The following is a 17063-nucleotide window of genomic DNA, read 5'->3' on the forward strand; positions in this document are numbered from 1 at the left end:
ACACACCTTCTCATGTTTGAAACCATTGTTTGAAAGGTTCTTTGTGGCACCAAAAAAGGTTCTTCTATGGCATCAGTCTAAAGAACCACTTTCTATTCATTTCTATATAATTCGATTAGACAATAAAGAGTTATCTAATCTAAATATTCATTCAAAACTCTTATGCATAGCTGTATTTTATACAGCTCATACAGAATTCAAAGTACAGGTTCATGTGAGTATTTAATGTACGGCTCAGATCTACAGGATTTCAGAGTTTCTAGATCAGACACAGAGCTCACAACAGGCTTCAGGCACGCAATTGAACCACATATTTTAGAAGCCAAAGGTTCAAATTATCTGGGAGCAGCTTCACTTAATTATAACAGTGGTTTTGTTAGGAAAACAGTTTCTGTATACCGGATACTAAATTGCGCTGACGTCAACGGCTAACGTATCTAGCTAATCGCTACTGTTAGCACAACATTAACAGCAAGCTACAATGACGAGTAACAAAAACAAAACAGTAATAAGGTTTTAATGAAAATGTTTTACCTTTTCCAACAGTCCCAGAATCCACAGCTTCAAAGTCCAGCAGGTACTGAAGACTGTTATCCGTTTCGCTGTCACCGTCCGTGAGTTTTTTTTCCCGAAAGGTCAAGGCCCGCCGCTCGCGCACTCTGTCTGCGCATGCGCATCCCAACGACTGACCCCCTCCGTCCGCTCCCGGGAGGTTATAGTATGACGTGTTCTGACGTCACTGTCTCTCTCCCTGTCATTTATTTGGCTCGAAACACATATTAACAAATTGCTCAGTGATGAACAACTACTCAGATCATTTACCTAAGCTGTGCTTTGTCAAAACGAAGTGTGTGTCCATTACACTGACATTCTGTTCTGCAATTGTTATTTACTTGTATTTTATAATTTGACTTTACATACTGCTGGGTGGTTTGTAAAGTTTACAATAACTAATATTATCATTATGCTATATTTTCAAAAATATATAATAATCTCAAAAGTAATGCCTTGGAGTAGAAAATAGAATAGAATAGAATAGAATAGAATTCAACTTTATTGTCATTGCACATGCACAGGTACAGGGCAACGAAATGCAGTTTGCATCCATCCAGAAGTGCTTTAGTGATATAGATATATTATATTACATATTATATATTATCCATTATAGTAATGCTTTATCAAAATTTAAAACTAAAGTACAGTATTTGAATGTGTGTATTGTGTCTACTGTTTGTTAACTCACCATATTCATAATGTGTTTGTGGGGTTAGGGGTGTGTGTGTGTGTGTGTGTGTGGGGGGGGGGGGGGGGGGGGTTAGGGTCTTTAGGCTTTGGCCCCCACCCCTGCCACCAGTATATTTTTAAGCAAATATTTCTAGCTTTTATTTGAATATTCAGTTTCCTACCATCTTCTCTTAAAGGGTAATTGCCAGGTATCCCGTCCTCTCCCTTCGCACACACATGCACACAAAGAAAACACACAGTATAATTCACAGCCTCATTATAGTGAATAAATATTTATGCCATTTACACCATCAAACTTAGATTGCTAAGGATGAAGAACCTTTTGTTCTTTAAAGAACCATTTGTAATAGCTGAAGAACCATCCACAAAATAAAAAGGTTCTTTGACGTATGATGGTTCTTTAAAGAACCATGAAGCCGTCTGAAGAACCATTTAAGAACCATAATTTTTCTGAGTGTATTATAACCTGTATAACTATATGTATAGTGTATTATGTAGGTGTTAGAGCTGGGGGTAGAACTGCTGATGGCCTGGTTGTTATTTATGTTCCCCATGGTTCACCAGCCCTCACACAACATCAGCACCAATGATCCACGTCCTTATAAACCTCTGAATCAGGTCCTGAAGCAGTGACGTCCTGAGTGAAGACCTCACTGATCACATGACTCTGGTCACCTGGACTCAGTGTTTCTGAAGCAGTGTGTTGGGTTTTTACAAATCCGTGGCTGCTGCCTGATGTTGGGCCCACAGAGGAAGACGACTCACTCACTCGTCTTCACTTCCTCCTTAAACATGTGGAAGGAGAGCAAAGTGCTGCCAGACTCTTATTTCTGACAGGAACAGAAGAAACCACAGCAAACTGTTCCAGTTCTTCATCTTCATCACAATCTATTTATTTCTGATGGTGTCTTCAGTCTGAGGGTTTGAAGTTTCCATGTCTGTGTGATGTGTGGTGTGAAGGCTGCTGGTTAAACTGGGACTCACTGTTGAAAGCACTGAGTGCTCATAGAGAGATGCTCCATGAGTCCCAGTACAGACTACAAACATGGTGGAAACTTAGCTTTGATATCCACACACTCTGCACGTCTGTGAGGAACTGTGATGAAGATGTGCAGAGATCTGTGTCCAAACAGGAGAAAGACTGTAAAGACTCTGTGCTTCTAACAGCCTCTGTTAACATATGTGAGGCTGTTTGTTGTTGTTGCCATGGAGCTTTGCACTGTTTGGGTCAGCAGGTCATGTGATCAGGTTTGTTCTGCTGGACGATGGTTCAGAGTCAGGGTTTGTTTGCATTCATCAATAAATATCTAAATAAATCAAAGACTCCATGTTTTTTCTTTCATCATGTGACCTCTGCTCATCCATCTCTGTGTGTATCAGGATACATTTAGTTCATAATACACGAGTCAGAGAAATCAAAGAAAAAACAGCGTGATGTCCTGTATGGACAGGTGGAAGGAACCAAGTCCTCAGCTGAAACACTCGTGTTTGTCCACAGACAGGAAACACAGCAGGAAACTTCCTCACAGAAGTGCAGCTCATGGATAACACACTTCCTGTCAGTCAGAATGAGGCTGCAGCCAAACACAGAAAGGTGTTTTTGTCCAGATGAGCCCAGAGAAGAAACACGAGTGTTCACAGACATCAGAAGCTCAGAGAGGTGAAACATGAGGTTGGAGTCCTCGTCAGCATCCAGAAGAGCTGCTGTGAAACCCTGAGTACTCATGACAGACTCTGATGGCACAAACACATCATGATTCAAACAGAAAGACAAACATGGAGCTCCTGATCCTCCTGCATGAGAACAAGCTGACATGAGCGCTGTGTCTGAGTGTCTCCCTGTCACAGTGACAATAACACAGCTGCTGCTCACAGTCATGAACCTGACCTGAGGTCAGCTGTGCTCCTTACATATGAACCATGTGACCTCACATCAGTGCTGTGGATGACTGTAGTCATAGAAGAGTAGAGCTGTAGCAGGTGGTGTGAGGAGGAGGTGGTGTATTCTAGTTAACGCAGTACTGAAACACTCCAGCAGAGGGCGCTGTTAAGTCCTTATTGTAACACAGTTACTGTGTGCAGTTAGACTTCATACATAATCTGCACTTATTTCCATCAGACATGCTGTCAGTAAATGATTGGTTTCTATTGATTCTACTTCCTGTTGACTCGTTTGATGACAGTGAAACAATCACAGCTGATTGTGTGATGATGTAAACTGTCACTGTTACATTCAGTGTGTGTGACATAATGTTAGTGCAGGCTGATAACAGCCTGGTTCTGTTAGAAACACATGAACGTGTCCATAGATCAGTGTGTGTTTAACATGAGAGCTTCAGCCCTGCTGATGTGTTAAATAAAGACATGTATTGGTTTCAGCTCTGCTCTCAGTCTTTACTGCACAGGTGAAGGTAGAAAGTGTGACTGCATCTATAGACTGGAAACACAGAAACATGCTGAAGATAGTTGTAGTATACTCCAAACAAAGTAAACACTGTGGTTGTATCAGAGACGAGCTGTGATCAGCTTGTTCACTCTGAGCCAGTCTGACAACATATTTTTAAACCAGCACATGGAGGTGTTGCCCTGTCACAGTCTTCAGGTGGAGTCCCACCCTCTTCCAGTAAGGAGCAGCTCACCTGTGTGTCAGTGTTTAGTGTCCAGCTGTGGAGTGGATTTTGTTGTTTGGTGTGTTTGAAGAAACTGTAAGTTTGCTTTGCTTCCTCCTTTAACAGTTTGACTGTTTGGTTTTGCTCTGTGATGTTTGGACCTGATGTTCAGCTCTTATTTCAGGACAAACTTTGATCACTCTTGTGTTTGAAGACACATGATTATAGATTATTGATTGACTGAATCCACTCTGGTTATCAGTCAGTAACTGCACTGAAGCATTTGTTACTGTGATGAACATTTTAAATGGATCTGTGTGAAGCTTTAGACACCGATCAGAGATCTGATGGAACATCGATCGTCTCTTTAACTGGAAACAATCATATAAACTCAGTTTGTTCTTAAGAAGTCGCCTTTCAGGTTTTACTTAAGTGATGTCTAAAAAACACAAAGTAATGCAGCTCCCGCTCAGTTCACTCCTACTGCAAACAAAATTAATCAATTGAAAATATAGAATTATATTAATTGCATATGGACGCTACGACGTTAGTCATGCATATTGTGCTTCAAAGTATTTGGACTTGGAAGCTTCTCCGTTTCTTTGTTTTGCTGTCATGTTCACTTAGAACTTTGTGTTTTTAATTAGTGTATTTGAGTCTGAGTTTTCTTCTTTTAGTGTCTGAAGCTTTAATCATTAATAGTTGTTCAGTGTGTGGTCTCTCGTGTCTCCCGCCTTTAAAGGCTTTGGATTTTTGGTTAAATGCTTTGAATCTTGTTCCTTTTCAACTGTTTTTGGACTGAATCAAGGCTCGCTTAAAGTTGTTTGAGTCAGTTGTCCTGGATTTGGCTACAAACCTTAAGTAACGTACTGTGGTACTTTTTTTTTAAGTAACCAGTAATGTGTAATACATTATTTCCTTTTTCAGTAACAGCTCTAACACAATATGTGAACTTTACTCTGACTGAGAATCAGTCTGAGCAGTCAGACGGCATTTTTCTTGAGTGAACACATGAAGTTGTGCCCCACACTCACACGCACACACACACACTGTTAAAGCCAAGAAGCCGCAGTTTAATCATTCGGGGCTGACAGACTATGAAGTCTTTTATATATTATTAATTGCTGTAGAACAGCAGTGGGGACATCGCTGTGGTAGATCCCACACTTGATGGTGACCTGTGCTAATTGGCTTGAAGTGGCCCCTAGTGTTGGCCGCCACATCCCCATTGAGTTCCTGATGAAGGCTTTCAGGATCCTGCTGATCTTATATAGGTCTAGGTATTCCACGTGTGAGGCATCATGTCATAGGCAGTGTTGGTCAAGTTACTTGAAAAAAGTAATCAGTAACTAATTACTGATTACTTCCTCAAAAATGTAATCCTGTTACTTTATTGATTACTTATTTTTGAAAGTGATCAATTACTTAGTTACTTAGTTACTTTTAAAAACATGATTTACACCCTGAATAGGTAATGAAGCGATAGATCTTCAGTCACTTCAATCCCAATTCAAGTGTTTCTGTATAATCCATCATGTAAAATGTAATCAAATGGAAAAAGTGATTACTTATTTTCAAAGTAATTAATTACTGAGTTACTTTTGAAAAACATGATTTACAACCTGAATAGGTGATAAAGCGATAGATCTTTCAGCCCAATTCTATTTTTTTCTGCATAATCCATCATACAAAATATAATCAAATGGAAAAGTCTCTTTTTAAACTTGGAAGTTTGCTGTAAAAAGAAGTTTTCTTCCCACGCAGTGAGCAGCGGACACTAATGTTTTTGTCACTTTTTACAGAATCTAACTCAAAGTAAGGTCAGTACTTCCACGCTTTAAACGCTGCACGCTCATACTCTCTCCCGTACTCGATATATTATCCATTTTTGATCTGCACACAGCTGTTTCCACGAACGTCACACTTGCTTTCGTCATTGTCATTAGACACTCTCGCAAAAAATTCATGGTTTTAGTAACGCAGTAACGCAGCGTGCTTACGAGAAGGTAACAGTAATCGAATTACCGTTTTTGCAATAGTAATCCCTTACTTTACTCGTTACTTGAAAAAAGTAATCGGATTACAGTAACGCGTAACGTGTTACCGCCCATCTCTGGTCATAGGCCTTCTTGTAATTGTGACGGAGCGAAGGTGATGTTATTTTTTTCACAGTGTTTTTAAAGGAGGGAAATCTTCCTCCAAACGGACAGAGCAGTGGAGCCGCCAAGGGAAAGCACACAAATTAAAAACTGTATAATTAAAATATAATTTATTATATTTAAATAGTTAAAAATATAAAATTACTTAAAACAACCCTGGCCAGGGGACAACACAATAAAAATCAATAAAACACAACATTAAAAGTCCAGTGGCGTCCGCCACGGTATAAGAGTCACTAGCGGTGCCGGAGGGAAACCCGGCGGCGTCCTTGCCTTCCTCTCCGCGTTCTGCGCCCCAGTGCGCTAAAGAAAGGAAGGCAGCGGAAGTCACTACTCTTTTAGGCAGCTATAATTCATTAAAGGGGACAAGTCAAAAGACTTACCCCGGGTGGGCAGAGCTCTCAACTCTGCCCGCTGTTTCTTTGTAACTGACAATCGGCACCAGCCCGTCCGCCGCCTCTAATTTCCCGCAGACGCGTAATCTGGCCTCCTGTTGCTGGCGCTGTATCTTCCCCTCCTTAACGCCAACCTCCACCAGTCCTCCGGCTTGCAGGCGCCGCCGCCTGATACCACTCACTCCGCCACTGTTGCCCGTTTCTCAAGCCTCCCCTCAAGCCTCCTTCTCTGTGGTCTGCCAGGCCCTCTTATTGGCCTCTGGGACCTCCCAGGTGTGATCAGGTTTATAATCAGGTAGGGGCGGAGTCTTTCCAGGACAAGTCACCAAATAAATACCATAAAAACATGCAGTAAAACTCATAAAAATAAACCAGTGTACAATATTAAAATATTAAAAAGGTAAAACACAGCAAAACATGCATAGTAAAAAACCCTAGATAACTTGTCCCTTTCCACCCCGTGACATAATCAATCCAGGCAGTCCACAGGTTGGTCAGCATATTTTTGCAGTCTCAGACGACTGCTCGGTCTACTGGTGTTGGCCAGAGGGGCCGATGGCGCGATATGGCAGCCTCGCTTCTGTCAGTCTGCCCCAGGGTAGCTGTGGCTACAACTGTAGCTGCCTCCACTACTGTGTGAATGTGAGAGTGAATGAATAGTGGAATTGTAAAGCGCTTTGAGGACCACAAAATGCGCTATATAAATGCAATCCATTATTATTATTATTGCCAGTATCTGGTGTTTTGCTTCTCTGGTATTGCTACCAATTATTTTTTGTGTCCTGCTCGTGTAATACCTGTGAATGTTGAAAAAAAATACTCTTGTATGATGGCTGCATGAATACAGGCTTGTGTCTCTGTATTTTGATAGGGGGGTTCACTGTACATCGCTGTACTGTTTTAGTTTAATATTATTTCTAAACAATTGCTTGAACACAAAATCTAAAAAAGGTTAACATTATGAATTTAACCTCCAAAAGTTGATTCTGTTCATCTGGACGTAGCGTTTTGTGGGAGAAACGTTTCGTCACTCATCCAGGTGACTTCTTCAGTCTCAGCTGACTGCAGGTTTCCCCAATTCTTATAAACAGTGCATTTGCATAATGACTGAAACCAGCACACTGAGGGAACAATGGGCTGGGAGATCAGTACCTTAATCATAATTATACAAATTCTCATGACCATTCATCAACAACCACTGACCAAAACCCATTGATCAAAGACCACTGATCAATGGCCAAGAGTACCATTCACAAAGAGTTGGGGAATGGCTGCAATTACAGCATTGTAAGATGGCGAAAGATGTACCTTTAGGCCCCCTCCTCGATTCAGAGATGGTCTTTCCCTTTCCATGTAAATGGCCTCCTTGACTCCGCGCTCAAACCAACGTTCCTTCCTGTCCAGGATGTGTCTCCCACAAAACGCTACGTCCAGATGAACAGAATCAACTTTTGGAGATTGTCATGGTCCTGGGTCGTTGACCCAGCGTTTTGTGTTTTGTGACTATTTCCCTCTGTTCTAGTTATTCTGTGTCCTCCCCCCTTGTGTCCGGTTCGGGTTCTAGATTTCCTGTTTTACTTTGTAGGTCTGTGTCTCGTTATGCCCATTAAGTTCCAGCTGTGTCCCCTCCTGTGTGCCATTTCCTCATTACCTGGTGTGTGTATTTATAGTTGGTGTCTGCCTGTGCTCCTCGTCGGCTCGTCTGCGTTCATGCATGTATCACTGCGTTCCTCCGTGTAGCTCTGCATTCTATGGTGTTTCGTTCCTGTCTCTGCGTCTCTCTGCCCCGCACCCCTTTTGTATGGTCTCAGGTTTGTCTTTAGTTTCTCCCAGTTTAGGTTTGTAATTGCTCATGTTGAGTTGCCTGTTTTTGCCACCACCACCACCACCTTGTAAATAAACATCACTCTGTCATCAGTTCGCTGCATCTTGGGTCCTCCTTTTCCTCCACACCACACGGCTCCCTCCGCCAGCCGTGACAGTACGAGCCGACCAACATGGACCCAGCAGCATTCGCACCTACCCAGGAGTTTCAGGAGGAGGTAACCGACACGGTCGCAAGGTTGGTAAACCTGTGGCTCGAGCAGGAGGAAGAAGAGTTCCACCGCGCTGTAGAAGCCAGGCTACAGCAGCTACTCTCTGCACACTCCTGGCTGCTAGACTCGCTTCACCCGCTGGCACGGGACTTCCTCCTTCATGAGCTGCACCTTCGCCCTCCAGCCGCTACCGCTTCCCAACCCAGCCCGGCGGTGAAGATTTTGCCCGGCCCGCCGGAGGTTTTGCCCGGCCCGCCGGAGGTTTTGCCCGGCCCGCCGGAGGTTTCGCCCGGGAGGAAGCGACGATCGCGCCGTCGGCGCGTCGCCCCACAGCCGGAGAGTAGGACTTCGGAACTGCCGGCTGTGGTGAGTGGAAAAGACACTCCGTCTGTTTCGCCAGCTCGAATGACTGTTTATTCCGGGGCTGTGTTTGTTGAGCCAGCTGCCCAGCAGGTAGCTCAGTTAGCCGCCCAGCAGCCACTAGCTCTGTTAGCCACTCAATCGCCACCTCCATTACAGTCACAGCCAGACCTATTAGACACTTGGTTACAATCCATAGCTCAGTCAATAGCTCTGTTGGCAAGAGACTCATCAGCTTTATTATCAGCTCAGCCACCTATTCAGCCACCATCTTCACCAGCTCCGCCTGTATTACAAGTCGAGTCCATCCAACCGGAAAAGCACTGTATTTCACCTGTTCATGTCAAGCAGAGAGACACACCACATAACGCAGTTGTCAGTCCGCAACAGCTGGCCAGCCCAGAGACTGTGACGCACTCCAGGGCTTCCCCAGAGGCTGGGTCCCAGCCCCCGGCCGACTCTGGACCCCTGGAGATTAAGAAGCCAGCTGAGGACTGTATCCGGCTGTCGCTGCCCGAGCTGGGTCAATGCTCTGTGCAGCTGCAGTCTGCCTTGTGTTTGCCAGAGGCCCGTGTGCCTGCTGGTTCTGACCCGTACCTGCCAGAGGCCCGTGTGCCTACTGGTTCTGTTCTGTGCCTGCCAGAGGCCCGTGCGCCTGCTGGTTCTGAACTGTGCCTGCCAGAGGCCCGTGCGCCTACTGGTTCTGACCTGTGTGTTCCAGGGGCCCCGGTGCCCACTGGTCCAGAGACTGTTTTCGCTGGGGGGCCCGAGGAGCCCGTCCAGCCTCCTACTTCGCCTGCTGGGGGGCCCGAGGAGCCCGTCCAGCCTCCTGTCTCGTCAGCTGGGGGGCCCGAGGAGCCCGTCCAGCCCCAAGACCCATCATCGCCACCAGCTGCAGCCTCTGTGTCTCCATCCTCGCCAGCTGCGGCCTCTGTGTCTTCACCCACGCCTGGCCCAGCCTCTGCTTCTGCTTCAGTCTCGTCTGGTCCAGCTTCTGCTTCTGCTTCAGTCTCGTCTGGTCCAGCCTCTGCTTCTGCTTCATCCTCGCCTGGTCCGGCTCCAGCCTTCGTGTCTTCAGCATCGCCTGGCCCGGCTCCAGCATCCTCATCAGCATCGCCTGGTCCGGCTTCTGCTTCAGCTTCGCCTGGTCCGGCCTCTGCTTCAGCATCCTCATCAGCTGCCTCGTCTGGTCCAGCCTCTGCTTCGGTCTCGTCTGGTGCTGCGACGGCCACGCCACCTTCGGGTCCCAAACTGCCGCCTCGACATCGGCGGTCATCTGCCAGGCCGCTGGTGGAGAGTCATCGTCACTATGGACGACCTCCTAGACGCCGCCGTTGCTGTCCGCACGGTCGGCCGCCTGAACTGTTTCCTCGTCACCGCCGTTGCTGTCCGCACGGTCGGCCGCCTGAACGGTTTCCTCGTCGCCGCCGCTGCCGTGTGCACGGTCGGCCCCCTGAACTGCCTCCGCTCCGCCACCGCTGCCTTCCACTCGGTCGGCTTTCGGAGCTGTGTCGCCGACGTGGCCGGCCTCAGAAGATAAACTGTCCTGGACTTCTGAGCTGTGAGCCTCTGGGCCGGCCTCCTGAACTGTGTTTTGTCCTAGTACTCCAGCATGTGTGTTTTTGTTTTGGACAATTCCCTCGGTCCGCTGGAGCTTGTTTTGTTCGGTGTTGGTCCCTCCGTCCTGGGCCCCCGCCGCCCGCCCTGGGTTGGTCGTCTGTTTTTGTTTTGGGCTGTCTGGAGCCAGCCCTTGGAGGGGGGGTACTGTCATGGTCCTGGGTCGTTGACCCAGCGTTTTGTGTTTTGTGACTATTTCCCTCTGTTCTAGTTATTCTGTGTCCTCCCCCCTTGTGTCCGGTTCGGGTTCTAGATTTCCTGTTTTACTTTGTAGGTCTGTGTCTCGTTATGCCCATTAAGTTCCAGCTGTGTCCCCTCCTGTGTGCCATTTCCTCATTACCTGGTGTGTGTATTTATAGTTGGTGTCTGCCTGTGCTCCTCGTCGGCTCGTCTGCGTTCATGCATGTATCACTGCGTTCCTCCGTGTAGCTCTGCATTCTATGGTGTTTCGTTCCTGTCTCTGCGTCTCTCTGCCCCGCACCCCTTTTGTATGGTCTCAGGTTTGTCTTTAGTTTCTCCCAGTTTAGGTTTGTAATTGCTCATGTTGAGTTGCCTGTTTTTGCCACCACCACCACCACCTTGTAAATAAACATCACTCTGTCATCAGTTCGCTGCATCTTGGGTCCTCCTTTTCCTCCACACCACACGGCTCCCTCCGCCAGCCGTGACAGAGATTTACTTTCCTGGATGATTGAGAATGCATCAAGACATTATGACTTTAAATTTGATCCGAGTTTCCAAAGCGAGTTATTAGTAGTTTAGCAGCTCTGATTTTTTTTTTCTGTCTATGTAACGGATGCGGAAGGCTGATTTTATTTCCACAGTATTTTTTTTTTTAAAGGAAGGAAACCTTCCTCCAAACGGACAGAGCAGTGGAGCCGCCAAGGGAAAGCACACGATTTAAAACTGTATGATTAAAATATAATTTATTATATTTAAATAGTTAAAAATGTAAAATGAATTAAAACAACCTTGGCCAAGGGGTAACACAATAAAAATCAATAAAACACAACATTAAAAGTCCAGTGGCCTGCGCCACGACCTAAAAGTCCCAGGGAGCTAAGAAATCCGGCGAAGTAGTATAAAAAGGGAAACCCAGCGGAGTCCTCTCATTCCTTTCCGCATTCGCGTCCCGATATGCTGGAGAAAGGGAGGAGCGGCAGTCACTATTCTTCTAGACAGTTTTCATTCAATAAAAGGGGATAAGTCGAAGACTTACCCCGGGTGGGCAGACCTCTCAACTCCGCCCGCCGCTTCTTCAAAACTGCAAATCGGCGCAGCCGTCTCGTGCCTTCCGCTGGTGCTGTCACTCCCCACTCTCTGCGCTGATGCTCTGCACGCTGGTGCCCTTCGCGCTGGTGCTCTCTGCAGTCTCATCCGTCTCGAGCCTCCAGCCCGAAGCCGAGGCCCTCAGCCTCTAGCCTTCAAGCGCAGCCATCAATCACAAGTCTATAGCCCAAGCCTTCTCTCCATATCTCTGGCTCGGCTTCTCAGTCACTTCGGTCACTCTCTTTCGTCTCTTCCGCTTCGAGCCTCCAGCCCGAAGCCGAGGCGCTCAGCCTCTAGCCTTCGAGCGCAACTCCTCAAAGCAAAGCTTTCCTTCCTCACTCGTCCTCAAAAAGCGCTCCTTTCTGTCGTCTACCCAGCCCTCTTATTGGCCTCTCTGGTACCTCTCAGGTGAAATCAAGTTAGTAATCAGATAGGGGTGGAGTCTTTACAGCACAGGTGTTCAATTAAATAAGATAAAACATGCAATAGAACTCATACAAACAAACCCAATATACAATATTAAAATATTAAACAGATAAAACATCGCAAAACATGCACAGTAAAAACTCTAAATAACTTGTCCCGTTTCACCCCGTGACATCTACAGTTTTCTTAATTCTCCTCCTGATCAACATGTTCACGTAGTCCTGTTGGATTATTCATGGGTCTCAATAAAGTTTGTTAGATAAGAATAAGACTTCCCTGATCAGTCTGTGTTCAAGTCATGTGAAACTTGTAGTGGAAAGTCCATCTGTGTGCAGCACTCAGGAGCAACATTGAAACATCAGCTAGACAGCTGTTTTTCAGAATTTAAAAACTTTAAAACTGTATCAATTTGAACGATGGTGTTACATTCTGTGAGGCTGTGGGAGTGTGTGGGTGGGGTGTTTGCCCGCTCTCTCCGCCTCCTCCTCTCTTGCCACTCCTACTCCCTCTGTGCCTCTCACTCTCCTCTCTCCCCAGGACACAGCTGCTTTTGATTAGCCTCGTTTGCCACCTGGGCCCAGTCAACAATCACCTCTGAGGCTGTTTAAGTTAACGTTATTTGTAATAAAACTATATTATTTGCAATAAAACTATATTATTATAGAACAACTCTGTCTGTTTTCCTTTTCATTCTATTTCCGGACCCATTTGTTACTGGTCCCCTCATTCACACGCCTAGACCTCTTCATGGGGACGTAACAATGTGGGGGCTTGTCCGGGATATGAATGGAAGGAACAGCGATTGAGTTTTGGTGTGTTGTTTGCCGGTCGCTTGTTTAGTTGTATTGTATCTGCTGGGCTCTCTCTCCAGTTAGCACAGGGTAGTGTCTAGCTGAGCGTAAGCTCCTCCTTCAGGCACTCATTTTTTATTTTGCCTTTTTTATTTTTGGAGTAATCCCAGGTGGGGATTAGTTCCCTGTTGGGGGTAGGCTTGTTGGTGCTTTGTGCACCTGATGCTTAGCCTTTAAAGCTGCCTCGAGCATGGCACACTCCAGAAGCTAAGCAGGCTAGGATTTTAGTAGGTAGGTCTGGGGAGAGGGTCGGTGGTATTTTTATTTATTGGTTAACCCTGTGGCCACACATATGTGCCACCTGTCTTTGACTTGTGTGTTGGAAGTGTTCTTCTTTGTTGTTATTGTTAGCCTCAGGTAGGTTTTTGTTTTAGTTTTAATGGCTACCTTTGATATTGCCGTGTTTAAGGCAAACCCTTCGCTTGTCCAGCTGGACCCCTGTAAGAAGAGAGATTTGCATGAGGTGGCATCATTTTATGGCATCTCCACAGCTCTGCCTAAGGCTGAGCTAAAAGCTGCTCTTGTGTCTGGCTTGGTGGAGAAAGGGATAGTGGCCTTGCCAGTGTCTGCCAGTCCACCTGAGCATGGTGTGTATAATGTTAATAACAACAATCAACAAATACATCCATAAACCATTCTAACAGTACTGCAGGGTCTCTGACAGACACAGCTGTTCGTGTTTTTCCCGTCACGGTTACAGGAAGTGACCAAATCAAAGGCCAGGGATGTTTTTGACTTCAAACTTTGTGCAGAAGAGTTTAAGTAGTGAAATAATACGATTTAAAAGCAATAATTAGAAACTACAGACATTACAAAACAGTAAAGAAAGTTTATGTTGTTTAATGTTTTTTGTGAAATCCCGGAGATCAACCAGTAATCATTCAGCTGTTATCCCAGAGTGTTTTTAATAGTGGAGAAATAAAACAGATTGTCACGCCCAAAACGAGGGAGTGGACACAACTCAAAAGCACTTAAAATAAGATGGCTAAAAACATTTATATTTTGGGTAAGGTTAGAGATTTATTAGACTACAAGGCGATGCATACTTTATACTTTTTCCTGTATCTTAGTTACTGTGTAGAAATTTGGGGGGATACATATGTAAATACCATAAAACCTCCATATTTATTACAGAAGAAAGTGACACAAAGGATTCATATTCACGTTAAATACAGAGGACAAACGAATCACTTGTTCATAAAATTGAAACTATTGAAAGATTTAGTGAAATTACAGACAAAATAAGGCTAAAAATAATATATTAGCCCTCAAGTTACAAATATCATTTTCAATTTGTTTAGGAGGTGAGGACAGAAGGAAATATCATTTTTAGCATCAGTTGGCAGGACTACACAAATGAGTCCAACGGTTATAAGATTGTGGAACTGCTCATTATAATTTTAAGAGTTGTACAAACATGCGCTGTTTTAAAATGTGCTATGTTTAAAATGATAAATCAATATGATGAATTTGAAAGAAATGTGAGTTAACTGGGGGTCATTCTCTTCTCCTTGCTATTATGCGGTGGGGTATATTGCTGCTTATATTCTTGTTGTGTGCTTTGTGCTACGAACTGTAGACAAACGTTAATGTGTTCCTTGGTTGATGGTGCCCACTTGTAATATCATTTGGAGTGCAGATAGGGGACACGGTTTAATAAGAATATTTTCTTCTTCCTGCTCCTGTTCACTCAGGGGTGCAGTGTGATATTAAGGGAAATCACAGTTTGTGTGTGTATGAAGGGAAACTGTTGAACCAAGTGTGAAATAAATAACTCTCAGATCTCAAAGTTTATTACAGGAAGTCAGGTGTGACAAAAGAGAGTAATGAAAACAAGACTTTTAGTGAAAGACAAACTAAAGACGAGAGCCTAAAAACCAGTTCTGAGGGATGTTCTTTTACAAGGAGTCACATCACTTTGCATGAAACAAAATGAATCACTAGAAATGATCTACAAGCTATGAGATGCTGTCGAAGCACTAAAGGAACCGGTATGAACAGTACTGTGAGAAAAACGCTATAAACTATGAAACAGTACTATGAGTAAACATTTCAGTGAGCCACCATAGTGCCAGGAGTCCCCACATGTGCTAGGGTGAGGGCTAAGAGTCACAAAGGGAAGGGGGGGGGGGTCATCAAGGACGAGGAATGGGGAACCAGGCACGGGGTAACATCCAGCAGGAACCTTGAAGCTATTGGCAAGTGCAGTTATGAGCTGGAGACCTCAGAGTCACTGTGACAGGGACGTGTTGAAAGCAGGCTAGACGTGGTTTCAGTGAACCTGCAGCAGATTGCAGCAGTCTTACTTGACGCGGGTGGAGGTGAAGCTTAGAGCAGAAGGTTGTCCGGGAGAGGCGAGCTGGGCAAATCCTACAATAGATTTGTAGCAGGCAGAGAAACAAACAAACATTTACACCATATTCAAAGAAAGCTGGAAACTTGTTGCATTAAGAAATTAGAAAAACATCTGGATCCTTAGAAGGGAAATATAATGATGTCATGGGTGGCTCAAGACTTTTGCACTGTGCGGTGTAACCAATGCTAATTTCTGTGGCTTATTTCACATGATGAGTTAGTGACTGTAATATACATTAAAATCTACTTGTTTAATACACAATTGTAATATTATTTTTTCTTAACATGACATGAGAACCACAGATGATTTCTTCTTCCTATTCAAAATAATCTATGAATATTTAAAGTAGTAATTTTCAGTCTGCTCTAAAGCTCACAGATATGATGATTACCTGCTCTCCTCCCTCTGGTCTGTGCCCCTCACTGACACGATGGACTGAACACTAAGCAATAAACATTTAGTAAAAAACAATAAGAGGAAATGATGAAACATGCAGATCAGCTGAGAGTCTTTTCAGCTGTGGAAGTTAAACAACAGTGAGGGTCTTCTTGTGTTTTTCCAGATGTTTCTAATCAGACAATTTGTCAGGGGCTGGGTGTGTGACCCAGCTGTTTGAGTTTATTTTGTATTTTCTGATTTCTTATGTTATATTGGAAATATATTAAGTTCTTGTGCCATTATTTAGTCAGGGTTTTGTTGTTGTAGCAGCCATAACTAAATGTATTGAATTTTGATGATCACTGGGTTTTCATTTGTTTGGTTGCTATGGTGATGTGTATCGGGAGTCACGTGGGTGCTAGTGGTGAAATTAAGAGGGCGTGGTCAGTCTGTCATTCTCTGAGAGGAGGGCTGGAGCCGTAGTTTTTGTTGACCGCTGCACGAGTTTCCCCTTGTTGCATCAGAGCCTGTGATGTTTAAGAGTCTGAATCAGGAGCCGATCACATTACTCTGTAAGCTCTCAAAGCACTTTAATAAACAAGCAAGCAATTCCACCTCTCGCATTATTGCGTAAAGTTGACAGCGCGTCAGGCAAATAGGCAGACTCCACCCCGACCTCTAGCGACTGTGGAAGTCGCTACAGTTGTGTTTAGTTTAGGTCTCATCTACAGGGCTCTACACTAACTTTTTGCCATGATTGCACTGGTGCGCCTAAGAAAACCAGCACAAAAGTTAGGCACACCCACATTTTTCAACCGCATTGCTTAAGTGCGTGAGCGCGCTTGTATTCAAAAGGTTTCTCCATGTACCCAAAAGTTGATTCTGTTCATCTGGAGGTAGCATTTTCAGTGGGAGCAACATTTCATCACATTGATCAATGGTCATGACAATTTGCATATTAATGATGAAGAAACTGATCTCCCAGCCCATTGTTCCTTCAGTGGGCTGGTTTCAGTCATTATGCAAATGTCTTGTTTATAAGATTGAAACCTGCAGTCAGCTGAGACTGAAGAAGTCACCTGGATGATGATGAAACGTTTCTCCCACAAAACGCTACGTCCAGATGAACAGAATCAACTTTTGGAGATTTACTTTCCTGGATGATTGAGAATGCTTTAAGACATTTCTCCATTTAACCACATGCTAGAGGGTGTGGGGAGTGATAGCCCCTCCAATGAGGGCATGAAGCAGGCATGGAGGAGATCCAGGCAGACATCCAGAGGCCCCTCAGAGTGTGAGAGCCCAAAGAGGGGCAGCCACGCCACCCTCCTGGGAAGAGCTGCGGAGAGCCCCACACGTGGG

General features: G+C 44.8%; 1 protein-coding gene across 1 annotated transcript in view; it reads left to right on the top strand.

Annotated features, from left to right (window-relative positions):
• Positions 1–7880: 7880 nt before the first annotated feature.
• Positions 7881–17063, top strand: part of LOC145423547 (uncharacterized) — a 170516-nt gene continuing 161333 nt past the window's right edge. The window contains exon 1 of the mRNA XM_080296187.1: positions 7881–8726. Coding sequence (XP_080152313.1) covers positions 8406–8726 — 321 coding nt within the window. The 5' untranslated portion in view covers positions 7881–8405. The remainder of the gene's footprint in view (positions 8727–17063) is intronic.

Source organism: Astatotilapia calliptera, chromosome 3, assembly GCF_964374335.1.
Source record: "Astatotilapia calliptera chromosome 3, fAstCal68.1, whole genome shotgun sequence".
NCBI classification, from domain to species: Eukaryota; Metazoa; Chordata; class Actinopteri; order Cichliformes; family Cichlidae; genus Astatotilapia; species Astatotilapia calliptera.